At 48.3% G+C, this 16,137-nt stretch overlaps 1 protein-coding gene across 7 annotated transcripts; it reads right to left on the bottom strand.

The window, feature by feature from the left end:
- Positions 1-1,726: 1,726 nt before the first annotated feature.
- PPOX (protoporphyrinogen oxidase) lies at positions 1,727-16,137 on the bottom strand. Of its 7 annotated transcripts, none has more exons than XM_080984686.1 (14): positions 15,926-16,127; positions 15,574-15,619; positions 13,203-13,296; positions 11,400-11,534; positions 10,041-10,156; positions 9,391-9,523; positions 8,071-8,215; positions 7,770-7,960; positions 6,076-6,136; positions 5,853-5,971; positions 4,967-5,080; positions 4,315-4,464; positions 2,940-2,982; positions 1,727-1,998 (listed from the first exon to the last, which is right to left on the bottom strand). In XM_080984686.1, the coding sequence occupies exons 3-14, from the start codon at positions 13,287-13,289 to the stop codon at positions 1,862-1,864; spliced, it is 1,431 nt and encodes a 476-aa protein (XP_080840812.1). In that variant the 5' UTR covers positions 13,290-13,296; positions 15,574-15,619; positions 15,926-16,127; the 3' UTR covers positions 1,727-1,861. The 7 variants fall into 7 exon arrangements, with proteins under 7 accessions (XP_080840812.1, XP_080840811.1, XP_080840810.1 ...); XM_080984685.1 differs by having other exon boundaries at positions 16,057-16,125; XM_080984684.1 differs by having other exon boundaries at positions 16,024-16,125.

Genomic DNA, 16,137 nt, shown 5'->3' on the forward strand with positions numbered 1-16,137 from the left:
TTAAAGAGGAAATGAGTGAGCTGTTTTCCCTGGTTAAGAGCGGCTGCCTGGCCCTCTGCAGGCAGGAGAGGCCAACCTCTGGGCCAGAGCTCAGGTGTGGCCCTCGGGCCTTCTCTAGGTGGCCCTTGGGGACTGTCCCCTCCAGGCCCGCTCACCTTGTGTGCCTTTGCTTGGGTTGGACTGTGCCCTTGTCCTTGAATGTTGCTAGGAGGGTGGAGAGATGTGTGGGTAGGGGTAGAATCCTCTGGCTTTTGTGTGGCTGGAATATAACCTCCAAATGCAGCCACTTTTGCCTCTGCCCTGCAGCAAACCCCCAATGTGCAGCCCCTGGAAGGCTGCAATGAGGGAATGTGGGCTTCAGGCAATAAAAAGATCAGCTGTGGGACAGGTATAATAGGTGTGCCCCCCCCCCCCCAGTAGGGACCAGAAATAGGATGGGCATCACCTGGTGAACTTCTACCTGCACCAAAGAGGAAAGGGCACAGGGCATAGAGTTGGTTGTGGAATGTCTATGTCCATTGGAAGGCTAATAATTATTCCCAATACTAGTGTCCTATTGTGATTGCAGACTACATCTCCAAGCATTCTTTGAGGGAAGCTGCAACTGTTCAAAGTCACACCATATCGCTTTAAGTGCAAGTCTGCATGTGGTCCTAGTTTACATTTTGAATTCCATACTCATTATGTTAGTCCATTCATTTCAATGCAAAGGAAGCACAAACCAGCTATGTGTCATTCGCAAACAAAGCAGCAACAGCAGCCGATGCTGATCTTACTTGCTAGAATAATTTCTGTCGCAGTCAGAACTTGGAAGTAAGCCCTGTTGCAAACATACACCTACTTCTGAGCAGGCACATGTATACCACTGCATTGCAAGTTAAAGCCGCAACTTAACACACATTTAACTAGTGCACACTCAGCTTTATGCATATGGCAACAATTAAAAAAAAAATTAAAAGGGGGCAGGATTCCAGGAAAAGTGACTTTGGCAATTGGCCCTCCAGCTGTTTGGGGACAACAATTCCCATCATCCCTGACCACTGGTCCTGTTAGCTAGGGAGTTGTAGTCCAAAAACAGCTGGAGGGCCAAGTTTGGCCACCACTGAGAGATTTGGGCTTCAGGCATGAGCCCAAGAACGGAACTCCAGTGTAACTTGCAGTCTTGCTGAACAGTGAATTCTAATGAATGCCTGCTATAGATCTCCTGCACAGGAGGAGACCTGCGTGGATTTCACAACTGCCTGAATCCTCAAGCTTTGCACTTTTATGTACGCAAATAATGGGAGCGAGAAATCAGCCCAACCACCCCCAGCAGTAGGGCTGATAGATATATTTTTTTATTAGCAGACATTTATGAAATAGTCAGTTTTATGAAGAACTGAAGGGTGGTGGGAAGGAAGCAGGCAGGGCCCACACAAACCCCACCATCCAACAGCAGAGCATCTCAGACACCTTCCCCATAATCTTCAGACAAAGCAACGGACACTTCCAAGCACCAGCGGAAACCTCAAATTGCAAGGGAGGGAGGAAAGCCAGGGGCTAGACACCCGCTTTTCCAATTGCAGCAACGCATGCTCCTAGTCCTCAGCGAGGCCTTCTCCAGACATTGCTGAGCACAGAGTGTGTGGTGCTTGCGGACCAGATAGATATAAGCTCAGAGGAGCAAATCCATTCCAAGTTGAACCAACGCAACCACCCCCTTCTGCGTTTCAGCGCGAGAGGCCTGGATCTTGTGCCAAGAGATTCGTCAACCCCACTTCCAGGCAGTTCGCTGGCAGCCTTGGTTCTTATCCTGCTGAGAGGAGCACTTTGGGGCAGGAGTCCCACAAGCTGAGGAAAGACGAAGTTCCCGCTGCCTTTCTCAGGAGACATGGCCGAGAAGCTTGGCTGTGGCAGTGTGGGCACTGGAGATGCAGTCGTTGACCGAGACGCCCTCGTAGGAAGCCCCAACCAGGCTGAGAGGCAGCTTTTGCCGCTCCAGGTAAGCCGCTGCGCTCTCTAAAGGAAAGAGCAAAGGGTTAGCAAGGAACATGTGTCGCTGCCTTCTTATACCGAGTCAGGCCATTGCTCCATCTAGCTCAGGACTGCCTGCACTGACTGGCAGCGGTTGTCCAGGGTTCCAGGTGGGAGCCTCTGCTAGCTGATTTCCTGCAGCCATCCCTTCCGCTGAGTTACCACCCTCCCGCATTCTGGTCCCCATCATTCAACTGTTCTGGGAGAAGTTGAGAGAGCCACACAAACAGACCAGAAGGCAAACAGTGTCACAGCTCCCTCACTACAGGAAGGCTATACACAGCTTGCCAGAAATATTCTTCTTATGGAAAAAGGCTCTAGCCTTTCAGTTTGCAGCCCCTGTAGCAAAAATGAGTGTGTCTTCATAAGGATGCACCCTGGCCTAGACACCGCATGCACTGTGCTCCTTTGGTTTGGTCAGCTGTAGCTGGAGTTCAACATGGCAAGAAGAAAGAGCTGTCCTGCGACCCACCTGGGGGTCCCGACCCCCTGGCTGAAGACCTGTGCTCCTATATACAATATAGATAGAATATACATAGAAAGGTGTTGCTGCGCTAGGCTGTTTGTATGTCTGCTTGCTCTCTCTCTCTCTCTCTCTCTCTCTCTCAGGGTGGAGCTACACACGGGGGGGAAACGCTATAAATAAGTCAGAAATTAAATCGTTATAACGAAAGAAAGAAAAAATGCTATGCAAAAATCACTTAGAATTTTCTTTGCTCTCTGGCGCCATCCGGTGTTGCATTTTTATAATGAATTCAAAACATTATTCTTTGATTAATGAAGCTGAGGCCTCTCTTTCTCGCTTTCTCTCTAACACACACACACACACACACACACACACACACACACACACTCATATTGGAAGGCTGTGTAACATGAAAATAGCTGAATTAAATTGTCTTGATAGTTAAAAAAGAAAGGCCTACCTATGTGTTTCCAGTGGCCGAGTGTATACTGAGGAATGCAGGCCTGCAGAGACAGGAAGGGGCAAAGGGGTTTGCAGGTGGTCTTGAGCAACTCAAAATGTTTTCAAACAAATTGGAGTTATATATATATAAAGAGATCCTGTACCCTTTCTCTTCTCCCCTTCAATACCCCTCCCCGACTCTTTTTCTCTCTGCTTCTCACCCAGTGCATTACCCTCTCCTCTGCTTCTTCCACACACAAGACACAGAAATTGAGGCTTGGACAGCAGATCGCTGGGTTCAAATCCCCACAGCCTCCTCATGCCACCAATTCTCCATCTGCACCACGGGAACAACCAGCACAGTGGCTGTGTCATCACGAAAGCAACACGGACGGTGGGTCAAAGCACCCTGGTTCTTAACCTCCGCCCAAATTCTGCATTTTTAAAGCTCTCCATTTATGTCATGCTGTACACCATCTTGGCGCACTACCCTCCCCAAATTGCAGGAGCAAAGGAGCAGCTGAAAACAGCAGCTTTGTCTAAGGCTGCCCAGCCCATTCACCAGCAGAAAAGTGAATGTTGGTTTTCATTATTAAAAAGTTTTAAATAGTTGCTTTTAACTTTTTTTAAAAAAACAACAACACACACACACACACTGATAATTTCATTTTCATTCTGCTTGTCAACCACTTTGAGGGTTTCTTCTTTGCAAGCAGGGCCTGTAAGACAGAGCTATTCCGCCTGGCCTTTAATCTGAATTCAGCCTGATCTTTCATTGCCCTTCTCTTCCCTCCCCCTCCCCTTTTATGAAGATCACACGCTCTTAGACCCCACAGCTAATTCTCCCCTGGCCTCCTCGCTGGCCCAAGTAGGACCAATTCAGCCAGCTAGCCCTGGGGATTATCTAATTGATTTTTGAATTTTGAATTTTACTGTTATTCGTGTTTTTATACTGTATTTTATGCTGCTTTTATAATTAAGTGTTTTAAAGTGTTTAAAATTTGTTGTTAGCCGCCCTGAGCCCGGTTTTTGAACTGGGAAGAGCGGGGTATAAATAAAATTTATTTTTATTATTATTTATTATACGTTTTGTGAAATAAAGGAAATCAATATAATCATCATAAATCAGTTCACTTTTCTCAGCTGGTTAGAGCATGGTGCTGAAAATGTCAAGGTTGCAGGTTTGATGCCTGCATGGGACAGCTGCGTATTCCTGCATTGCAGAGGGTTGGACTAGATGAGCCTCAGGGTCCCCTTCCAGCTCTGTGATTCTGTGATTCTTGAACTTAATGGGAGCTGTGCATCCAGCTGGAACACAGAAGGAGGTTTGTGGAATTAAGACTGACACTCTCCCCCCCCCCCATCTCTCTCTCTCTCAGCTCCAGGGTCTGTACCTTCTGCACCTTGACGATGCTGCGGGAGGGCTCGGCTGAGACCCCCAGGTGCTCCTTAACAGCTGCCTTGGCCCGGCTCAGCAGCACAGCGTGGGGGATGGTGTCCGGATCTCCAAGCCCCGATGTAAACCATGCACCGCCCAGCATAACCTGGGCAAAAGGAGCGGAACGTTAAAAAGCTTGTTTCCCAGCCTGAAAGCTGCATTGCCTTCTGGGACCCATTTTGGCACAGCGCCCATTTTGAACTAGAACTCCCAGCCTATCTGAGGCTGATGGAAGCCGGAGTGTCCAAAAGGGCTGGACTGAGGGAAGCTGGGCGGTGGCTTAGTGGCCAGGGGGGGTCAATTTCTGCAGGACAGTTCCCACTTCCAGCATCCTAGAGCTCCCCCCGATGAGCACAATTGCAGGGGCAACACGGAGCCTAAGGAGGAGGAAGCTGCCAAGAAGTGCCACCCCCTGGACTGCTTGTAAGACAGCCAGGAAATGGGGGCTGGCTCAGAGCCAGCTGAGGTTAGTGGGGGAGTGCCCCATCTGCCCTAATGGAGGAGCCTCTAGGGGCACCAGGTTGACGAAGCCTGCATTAAGCCATCTTTAGAACATGATCCTATAGTGGGGGTGGGAGGTTAGCCCCTCGCCTCCCACCGGCTCTTACTGTCAGGCGCATGCAAGGACCGCTGGATCCATCCTGCCCGGGGAAGGCGACAGAATCGTAGACGATGCCCAGCAACGAGCTGTCCTCGAAGGAGGGTACCAAGTGCCCAAATCCCTGGAAGAAAGAGATTGGCAGAAAATACACACAAAGTGTAGGTTTCTTTATTTTTACTTCAACTCTGCCCTAAAGGTTCTGGGAACGCAAACGAAACCCATTCAAACAAACACACACAGTATTTAAACCTATTCCTAATGGTTGGGGCCACTATGAAGAAGGCCCTGCCTGGGTTTCCCAGCCAATCTCACAGATCAAGGGGCACGTGGGCACATGGGTGGGCACACCCCCTTGAGAAAATAGGGGGAGGGCTGATCACGGCCTTTTGCAAGGACATGCAAGGACCACTGACTCTAGCTGAAGTTAACATTACAAAAATGTACACTCCAGAGCTCTCAAAATTTAAGGCTTAAGCCCCAGCCCTTGTCACATCACTCAATTTCTCTGTGGACATATAGAAATCTTTCCCGTGACAGTGCCCGGCAACTTTACCTGTTGAATTTCTAGTTGGGAAGGTGTCCCCACCCCCTCCTCCAACCGCTACATCTTCCTATGGGCATGTGGAGATTTTTGCCACATTTCCCCTTTTCTTTGGTTTCAAAGCTGTTGCGCTCTGTGACAGGTAGAAATCCACCTGGTAAAGCCCCAGCTCCCCAAACAATAGATCTCACTATGGGCATGTACGGATTTTCTCCTGTGTGACACAACAGGAAAAAAACCCCTGAGAGAAACGAGAAACATTATCCCTGCTTGCATTGCCCCTTAAAGCTCCTTGCAATGGGAACCAGCAAGCTTTGCATTTTGAGCAGGGGGCATTGAAAAAGCCTCTTACCGTGACAGGGAGATGCACATCTCTGTACTGTAGGTTCACCACCCCCACAGAAACAGCCCGGATGGCCAGTAGCTCTTGGGCAAGTGGTTCGGCCCAGCTGGGAAGCAACTCAGCAAGCGCTGGAGAGAGAGAAGAGGCAGGTTGAGTCTATTCAAGGTTGCCTAGGATGAAATGTGGTCCTTAGGCTCCATGGTCCCTGTTCCAGGACAGAGGATTCTCCTACCTTGGGCGGGCAAAGCGCTGATGATGTGATCTGCCTCCACAACGCCGTCCTCAAGCGCTATCTAAGGGAGAAACGCAGAGCCAGCATCAATCCACGCTGCGCCAGCCGCAGAAGGGTCTCTAACACAAGTGCAGTGATTTACACTCAATATGCCAGCAAGTTTGGAAAACTCAGCAGTGGCCAGAGGACTGGAGAAGATCAGTCTACATCCCAATCCCAAAGAAGGGCAGTGCCAAAGAATGCTCCAACTACCGCACAATTGCACTCATTTCACATGCTAGCAAGGTTATGCTTAAAATTTTACAAGAAAGGCTCAAGCAGTATGTGGACCGAGAACCCCCAGAAGTGCAAGCTGGATTTAAAAGAGGCAGAGGAACCAGAGACCAAATTGCAAACATGCGCTGGATTATGGAGAAAGCTAGAGAGTTCCAGAAAGACATCTACTTCTGCTTCATTGACTATGCAAAAGCCTTTGACTGTGTCAACCACAGCAAACTATGGCAAGTTCCTAAAGAAATGGGAGTGAAGAGTCGGACACGACTAAATGACTAAACAACAACAGCCAGGGCTCTCTGGCTGAAGTCCAGCCCTCCTACCACCACCAAAAATGACCAATCAGAAAACTCTGGGTGATGTTCCCAAAATTAGCCTTGGCACCAAGCCCAGCACAGGTTACTGCAGTCCCCAACACGCTGGACTAGGACCTGGGAGACCGGGGTTCGAATCCCCACTTGGTCACGAAGATCACTGGGTGAGCTTGGGCCAACCATTGTCCCTCAGCCTGACCTACCTCACAGGGTTGTTGTGAGGTTAAAATGGAGAAGGGGAGGGCCATGCCTGCCCCCCCCCCCGTGAGCTCCTTGGTGGAAGTGGCAAGATAAAATGCAATAATAAAACAGTAGGTCGACTCTTGAGTATGCTTTAGTTGGATAGAACTCAATTTATAGTCAGGGGCAGCTGACTAAGGCCTATACATGGTTGCAGGTGCTTCCACAAGGAGATGGCGGCTTATTTATTCATATGACTTTGATTTATTACTGTTCATCATCCCACTTCAGTCCCACCTTTTTTCCAAGAATCACAAAGTGGAGCATGTGGATCTCGCCCTCCTCATAACAACCCTGTGAGGCAGGTTATATATTATTATTATTATTATTATTATTATTATTATTTTTTATACCCCGCCAATCTGGCTGGGTTTCCCCAGCCACTCTGGGCGGCTTCCAACAAAATATTAAAATACAATAGTCTATTAAACATTAAAAGCTTCCCTAAACAGGGCTGCCTTCAGATGTCTTCTAAAAATCAGATAGTTATTTATTTCCTTGACATCTGATGGGTGGGTGCCACTACCGAGAAGGCCCTCTGCCTGGTTCCCTGTAACTTGGCTTCTTGCAGCGAGGGAACCGCCAGAAGGCCCTCGGTGCTGGACCTCAGTGTTCAGGCAGGTTAAGCTGAGAGATAGTGACTGGGCCCAGCGTTGTCCACAGTGACCTTCATGGCTGAGAAAGGGATTTGAACCCACATCTCCCAGGTCTTTGAGCCCAACACTTTAACCACGTGACTTGAACAGGCCTCTGCGGAAATACTGTAAGAGGAGTGGGGCAAAATTCCTCCAGAGCAGCTGAAGGGAGATTCCTAGAGAGGAAGCTACCCTATGCTCCTTTCTCACTCCCCAATGGCCCTTTTCTTACCTTCCAAGAGCTGGATGCCACCCTCTCCAGCCGCTTCACAGGAGCGCCGCAGTGAATCTCCACCCCACGCTGTTTCACGAAGCCCTCTAAGGCTTCGGGGAGAGTCTGCATGCCGCCACGCAGTGACCACTGGCTCCATCGCTCGTCTCGAGCTCTGCGGATCAGAGGAGAATCCACAGGGGGGCCTTTCCCTACAAGATAAGGAAGTTTGATATCAGAAACTACTCTATGTGTCCTGAAATGACAAAACATGCAATCCAAAAGCCTCCTTCTTTTTCTCCGGCTCCCCTTGGCACCTCACCTCCGCCAAGGGCCATGCCCAAGATGACAGAACGGTGGCTCCGCTCGGCCTGGAACAGCGCCGGGAAGCAGGAGCGCATGCTGAGGGTCCGGCAGTCTCCGGCAAACACCCCCCGGCAGAGGCTGTCGATGACGATGTCAGCCAGCTGTGGAGATCAAGGATGCAGCACTCAAGGCAAGAAAGCGGCAACACACCCTGATGCTGGGCGCAGCGCTTTTTAAAATCAAGAGTGGGGAATCTCAGACCATGGGGCCAAATGTGGCCCCTTAAGGCTTCCTATCTGGCCCTTTGGAATCTCCCGCAGGCCACATCCCTCTCGCTGGTCCTTGGGTGTTTTTGCCTGGCTGGAATGTGTCTTCGAACTTGGATCAGGCCTATTACTTGCCTGGATGGAGAACAACAATAATAATAATAATAATAGGGACACAGGTGGCGCTGTGGGTTAAACCACAGAGCCTAGGATTTGCTGATCAGAAGGTCGGCGGTTCGAATCCCCGCGACGGGGTGAGCTCCCATTGCTCGGTCCCTGCTCCTGCCAACCTAGCAGTTCGAAAGCACGTCAAAGTGCAAGTAGATAAACAGGTACCGCTCCGGCGGGAAGGTAAACGGCGTTTCCGTGCGCTGCTCTGGTTCGCCAGAAGCAGCTTAGTCATGCTGGCCACATGACCCGGAAGCTGTACGCCGGCTCCCTCAGCCAATAAAGCGAGATGAGCGCCGCAACCCCAGAGTTGGTCACGACTGGACCTAATGGTCAGGGGTCCCTTTACCTTAATAATAATAATAATACCCCACCCATTTGGGCGGCTTCCAACACATATAAAAACATAATGAAACAGCAAACATTAAAAACTTCCCGATACAAGACAGAAAGGGGAGAATGAGTGTTATGTACAAACTAGTTCTCTGTGCAACGGTAAAATTCACATTCACTGCTCTGCTCACTTTTGCCTCTGACTCATGTGGCTTCTGGAAGGTTCTCCTGAAGGGCGGCAGGAGACGGGGAAAGTACCCTGCCCTTGTTTTAAGCAGACAGTAGCCCTGTTCTTTTATGGACAGGATATCTTTGATAACACCTTACCCTGACCCTGTTGGAAGGCTTTGTGTGAGAGAAACAGGCAGGGCAGGGAGAGCAGTGGGACCCACCCTTCTCTCAGGCCCTGTGTGGAGCTGATAAGACAGACAGCCCCCGCCCCACCCTTGGTCTGCTTCTCCTTTCCCCCCTGCCCTGCGCCAGCCAAAACAAAATGCCCCACCATAAGAAAACCTTCCTGGCTCACTCCCCCAAATGAGCATTGCCACATTTCCCCTCTGGGCACGTACCTCCTGGCCAAAGCGACGCCTCACAAAGGCGTGGATGGTCTCGTCCGTTTCGGAGCCGCGGGGTGACAGGAGCTCTTTCAGGCCACTCCAGACCAGAGGGCGGGTGAAAGGAGGAACAGTCCGCACGACGCCACTGGACATCGCCACCCACAAAACACAGCGGAGAAAGTATCACCTTCCAGGCTCAGATAGGAGGGACGGGTTGATCTCAGGGCTCCTGAGAGCCATCCCCAGGGTTTCTGGAAAGTACCGTATTTTTCGCCCTATAGGACGCACTTTTTCCCCTCCAAAAATGAAGGGGAAATGTGTGTGCATCCTATGGGGTGAATGCAGGCTTTCGCTGAAGCCTGGAGAGCGAGAGGGGTCGGTGCACCGACCCATGCTTCAGGAAGCTCTGCGCAACCCTCGGGAGACCGGCTCCAAGGGTTGCGCAGAGCTGCCTGCCCAGCTCCCGATGGCCGCACAGAGCTGCCTGCAGTCCTGGGCTCAGCGCACTTCTCCCCATCGCCAGCCCCACCCGCTGTTCCCCGACCTGGTTCTTCCAGCCCCGCACCTGGGGGGGAAATAATTTTTTTTTTCTTTATTTCCCCCCCAAAAAACTAGGTGCGTCCTATGGGCCGATGCGTCCTATGGGGCGCAAAATACGGTACCTGATACTCGAGGGGAGTTTATGGAGGGCTCCGCGGACATAGAGGAAGCGGTTCTTGGCTGCTGGGTGGTCACCGGGGACAGGAAGGACATCTGTGTCAAGTCCGAGTTCAGAGACCTAGAAAGGAATCGCAACCCTTTTAACCCCAGTGCAGATGCTCGACTTCAAAATAGTGTATTACAGTGGTACTTCAGGTTACAGTCTCCGCTAACCCAGAAATAGTACCTCAGGTTAAGAACTTTACCTCAGGATGAGAACAGAAATCGTGTGGCAGTGGCGCAGCAGCAGCGGGAGGCCCCATTGGCTAAAGTGGTACCTCAGGTTAAGAACAGTTTCAGGTTAAGAATGGACCTTCAGAACGAATTGAGTTCTTAACCCGAGGTACCACTGTATATCAAACATGATTGCTTATGGGGGCTGTTTCGCTCCCCGAGCAATGCGGATCTGAAATGATTTGCAGTCTGTGGGACTTAGAAAGTCGACACCGAACTTTCTAAAGATAAAACGACCCATGACCATTTGTAGACGATGATGCATGGATAACAGCAGTCAATGCCGCCCAGATCAGCTTTTGGGGAAGTGTCATCGCTGAGTAGCAGAGCATCCTCTCCCAGGTTCAAACCCCGGTGGCCTCGCAATTCCCACCATGCTTGCTGGGGGCTGATGGGAGCTGTAGTTCAGCAGCATCTGGAAAGCCAAAGGGTTCTGGCGCCTGACCTACGGCTTGAGGCAAACCAATTCTGTTTTGAGAACTGGCAAGCAGGTCCTTCCCTTGCTAATTCTCAAAATGGAAGAGAATTCAAGAGAAGGACTAAGAGGAGATTAAAGAAGAATGAAGTGGCTGCACAGGGAAGTAATGGACATATGTTTGCAACAGGAGTGGGAAACCTGATTTTTTTAAAAAAAGAGCAATTGTATTAAATTAAAGGAATTCGGCCTGATTTGTAATAATTTGTAATAATATAATTATAATAATAATTTGTAATAATTAGGAAAACCAGTAATAAGAGAGAATGGGCAAGCAGGTGATTTCAGAAGCAGTCCACTAGGTTTAAGTATCATCTGTCTCTGGGTCAAGTGGCCATGTTTCCAGTGACAGGCTAGCACAGCTGGGAGCATCTTGCCAGGGATATATCATAGAATTGTGGAGTCGAAGGGGACCCCAAGGGTCATCTAGTCCAACCCCCTGCAATGCAGGAATCTTTTGCCCAATGAGGAGCTCGAACCCACGGCCCTGAGATTAATAGTCTCATGCTCTACCAACTGAGCTATCAAGGGCCTCAACTTATCAATTTATTTTATTTCGTACAACTGATATACTGCTTGATTGTAAAGGGCTTCCGATTTACAAAATACATACCATAAGGAGGGTGTTCTTTCCCACAGCCCCAGCAGGGCGGATCCCCCTGGGCCCATGTTCAAAAACCGCCCCATCTTCTGTACGGGTGGAATGGATCCATCCTCCGAGACGGCTGCTGCTTTCTAAAAGGATTACCTGGACAGAGAAAGGGTGGGGGGGTGTCAGTGTTAAAAAAACCTCAGATATATAAGCTAATTGCCAAATGGCACCTTAAATCTAGGTTATGGTCACCACAATTATTTTTACAATGTAATTTTATTATTATTATTATCATTATTGTTGTTGTTGTTGTTTCTACCCTGGAAAGCAATTCTCTCACCAAGTTTGCTGCTGCGTAGGTGGTATGGCAGCAGAATTTTTTTCTGCGTGCCAGCCAGAAGATGGAGATGCCAAGTTGGCAACGGGACATCTCCATTTGGTCGCAAGTGGACCGTTTGCAATCGCAAAATGCACTTGGGGGATTTTGAACACTAGTGTGTGCATGAGAATGTGACCGAATAGCATCAAATGGGACCCATGTTTATCAGGATGCTGGGCTGACTGTTATCAGAAACATCTTCCTTGTTTCCTATGGGCCAGATCCAACATATGGGTTCTGTTATAGAAACCCATACAAGAGCTTCAACAACAACTTTATTATTTGCACCCTGCCCATCTGACTGGGTCGCCTCAGCCACCCTGGGCAGCTTCCAGCATATACCAAAACGTAATAAAACATTAACTATTAATAACCACCTAATGCAGGGCTGCCTTCAGATGTCTTCTAAAAGTCACACAGTTCTTTATTTCCTTGACATCTGACGGGAGGGCCGGTGCCACAACCGAGAAGGCCCTCTGCCTGCTTCCCTTCACTTCTCACAGTGAGGGAACCAGCGGAAGTCCCTCAGAGATGGGCCTCAGTGTCTGGGCTGAACAATGAGGGTGGAGACGCTCCTTCAGATATACAGCGCTGAGGCTGTTTAGGACTTTAAAGGTCCACACCAACACTTCGAATTGTGCTCAGAAATGTACAATGGGGCCTTTCCCCACGTTGCTCCCCTTGAATTCCGCAAATTAGGTGTTGAGAGAAACTCCAGAACAGCACCCAGGGGAGGAGAGTTGTTAAGGGTACAGTGGTACCTTGGTTTAAGTAATTTGTTCCAGAGGTCTGTACTTAACCTGAAACTGTTCTTAACCTGAAGCACCACTTTAGCGAATGGGGCCTCCCGCTGCTGCCGTGCCGCTGGAGCCCGATTTCTGTTCTCATCCTGAAGCAAACTTCTTAACCTGAAGCACTATTTCTGGGTTAGCAGAGTCTGTAACCTGAAGCGTATGTAACCTGAGGTACCACTGTAATTCGTTCTGGAGGTCCGTTCTTAACCTGAAACTGTGCTTAACCTGAGGTACCACCGCACGATTTCTGTTCTCATCCTGAAGCAAAGTTCTTAACCCAAGGTACTATTTCTGGGTTAGTGGAGTCTGTAACCTGAAGCATCTGTAACCCGAGGTACCACTGTACTGAGAACTATTAGCACATCCCAGTTTCCCTCACGGACCTGCAGTTCTGTGTTTAATGCTCAGCCCTTCTTCCCAGGGAACTGGAGCTCCGTGAGGGGAACAAGAGTCTCCTAACAACTCTCAGCACTCTGAACAAATGGCAGCTCCCAGAATCCTTTGCAGGGGATGCCATGCTTGTCTAAAGCTGTGCCCTTGGTCACCCCCCCCACACACAATTACCAACTTAAGCAGCAAATGCAGTGCTGTTTCCCTCCGGGCCTTGCCCTCCAGAGAGCAACAGTACCTCACAGACAGTCCCACACTCACCTTGGGTGCCTGGGGGCTTCTGGCAAGGTAGTAGCAGGTTGCCAGGCCACTCACCCCCCCACCAAGGACAGCCACGGTCCTCTGCATTGGGATTCTAGAGAGAGTCGGGCAAAGGATCCAGTTACGTACAGGGGGTCACCCACAACACCATGCCCCCCAAATTATTATTTTTACATTTATTATTCCACAACATTCATATACTGCTTGGCTGCAATGAAAACCTCAAAGCGGTTTACATCTCTTCCTCCAAGGAGCTCACAGTGGCATCCATATTGACAGCCGTCTTCAGTTCTCACAACAACCCTGAGAGGTTGGCTGGGCCGAGAGATAACAAGTGGGCTGGCACCCACTTGGCACCAGTCAAGCTTGCAAAAATCTATCATTTGCCCGATAATAAATGTTGGAAATGTAAAGAAACCGAAGGTACATTTTTTCACCTTTGGTGGACGTGCCCAAGGATTAAGGCTTTCTGGGAGATGATTTATAATGAACTAAAAAAGGTATTTAAATATACCTTCTTGAAGAAACCAGAGGCCTTTCTCCTGGGAATAGTCGGCCAATCGGTGTTAAAAAATGACAGAACTTTCTTTATGTATGCTACAACAGCAGCAAGAATACTTATTGCAAAGCACTGGAAGACACAAGACTTACCCACATTGGAGGAATGGCAGATGAAATTGATGGACTATATGGAATTGGCGGAAATGACTGGCAGAATCCGAGACCAGGGAGAAGAGTCGGTGGAAGAAGATTGGAAGAAATTTAAAGACTATTTACAGAAATATTGCAAAATTAATGAATGTTAGAATGATGTTGGATTGAAGTTAAGTGGTTTCTAGCAGTATAGGTACAAAAGAATATGGAAAAACTGGTTTTTAATATGTAAAAATTTAATGTTATAATATATCAAGATTAAAGATTAGGACTAAAAAGGAGGGAAAGGAATTGTTGGATTAACAAATTGAATTGGAATACAAAAGAGGGAGGTATGAGGAGGTCCGGGAAACAAGTAAACGTAAAAGAAGTGAAGAAAAGATGGAATTGTTTTTAACTGTTTTTTCTTTTTTCTACTTTGTATTTTTCCTTTTTATTGTTAATTTTTTTATTATTATTAATGTGATTTTTTCTTCTTTTGAAACTTCAATAAATATTATTTTTTAAAAAACAAAAACAAGTGGGCTGGCTGAAGGTACCCATGGCACCTCTAACAGCATACATTTAAAGCACTTGGCTTCCTCCAAGAGAATCCCAGGAAGTGTAGTTTACCTGTCACAGAGCTATAATTCCCAGCACTCTTAACAAACTACAGTTCCCAGGATTCTTTAAAGGCAAGGCATGGATGTGACCCCAGTCAAACTGGAGAGGGGAATGTGTACACTTTGAGCGCCTCAGAGAACAGGTGGGAGGCGTGTGTGTGTAATAAATAAATAAATTTAATATAAATATAATAATAGAAATTAATATAAATATATGGGTTAACATGATATTTAGAATACTTATGTGTTTTTAGTTAATTGCTGGTTTTTATTTTTAGGTGTGCTTTTTTTAACGAATAAACTTTTTGTAAACGCTTTGAGGTTTTCTACAACCAAGTAGTATATAAATTTTATGAAATCAAGAAATTAACCTCACCATGTGCACCTTAATCATAGAGAGGAAATGTTCCACTCTGAAATTGTCGTCCCCTCAAAATACCTCCCCAGCCCATATATTTACTTGCAATTGAAAGTTTCCCACCCCCAGATGAGTCTCTGCTGCCACTCCTGGTTGCCATTATTAACACACATGAGAATACATTTTTCAGCCCACACAACGCAGTCTGGAAGCCTTCATGAATGTGGCTTGTTAAGCAATTGTTGCACAACCTGAGGTGCTCAGCAAAGTAGCCAACACTTAATGGGGTTGTGACTACACAATATATTTAAAGTACGGTACATTTACCCACCCAAAGAATCCTGGGAAATTTACGTAGTATGCCTTCTCACAGAACTACAGTTCTCAACATCACTATCAAACTACAGTTCCCATGATTTCTTGGGGTATGTGTGCTTTAAATGGGTGGTTTGCATGCAGTCTATATTGAGTTCAAGTGATCACACAATTCCCCTGTCTGGTCACCCCACCAACCACCCCCTTCAGGGAAGATTGCTCTCTTCCCTCCCCCCATTCACTTTACTATGTTATTTGCACCTAGCCAGCCACACCCACTCCGTACCCCCTGTAAAGACCAGGGATTATTTGTGATCACAATGAAAGCCTTCGGTGGCATAGTGGTAAAAGTGTTGGACTATGATCTGGGAGGCCAAGGTTCAAATCCCCCCTCTGCCACAAAATTCGCTGTGGGTGACTCCAGTAACCAGCTCTGCCTTACCTCGCAGGGTTGTTGCGAGGATAACATGGACACCACACTTCAGCTCCTTGGAGGATATAAATGCAGTAATTGATGAGTAAAGTACATCACAGAAACTCTTCCCAACTGCCCCAGAACCTCCCCAGCAAATATGCCTTCCAACCCCTCATTTGATGACATATCTCTTCCTGTCTGTAACGTGCAACCTCGCCCCCCCATATACTACCCTTGGAACAATTTCCCCAATTTGCCCTCCTGTTACCCCCCAACCGGTTCTACAACGCACCCCCTAACCCTAGTTCAAGGCCTCCTTTAGTTGCCACCGATATAATTTCTCTCTACCATAATAAACACACACTCCAGACCGACCCACCTCGATTTACAGCAATTGACTCCTCCTACACCAATATGTCCTCTACTCCACTCTCTGGCTGCATTCACACGAACACAAAACACACGTGTACCACCCACCCCTAGTCCTCGGGCGACGTCCGGCCCCCTTACTCTGATGGCTGCACGTTGCATCCACTTCCCTCTTTCTTTCTCTCCTTCTCATCCCCCGCAGCTGAGCTCAGGGCTCCTCCC

This window comes from Podarcis pityusensis (assembly GCF_964106645.2).
Source record: "Podarcis pityusensis genome assembly, chromosome: 16".
In the NCBI taxonomy this organism is placed as follows: domain Eukaryota; kingdom Metazoa; phylum Chordata; class Lepidosauria; order Squamata; family Lacertidae; genus Podarcis; species Podarcis pityusensis.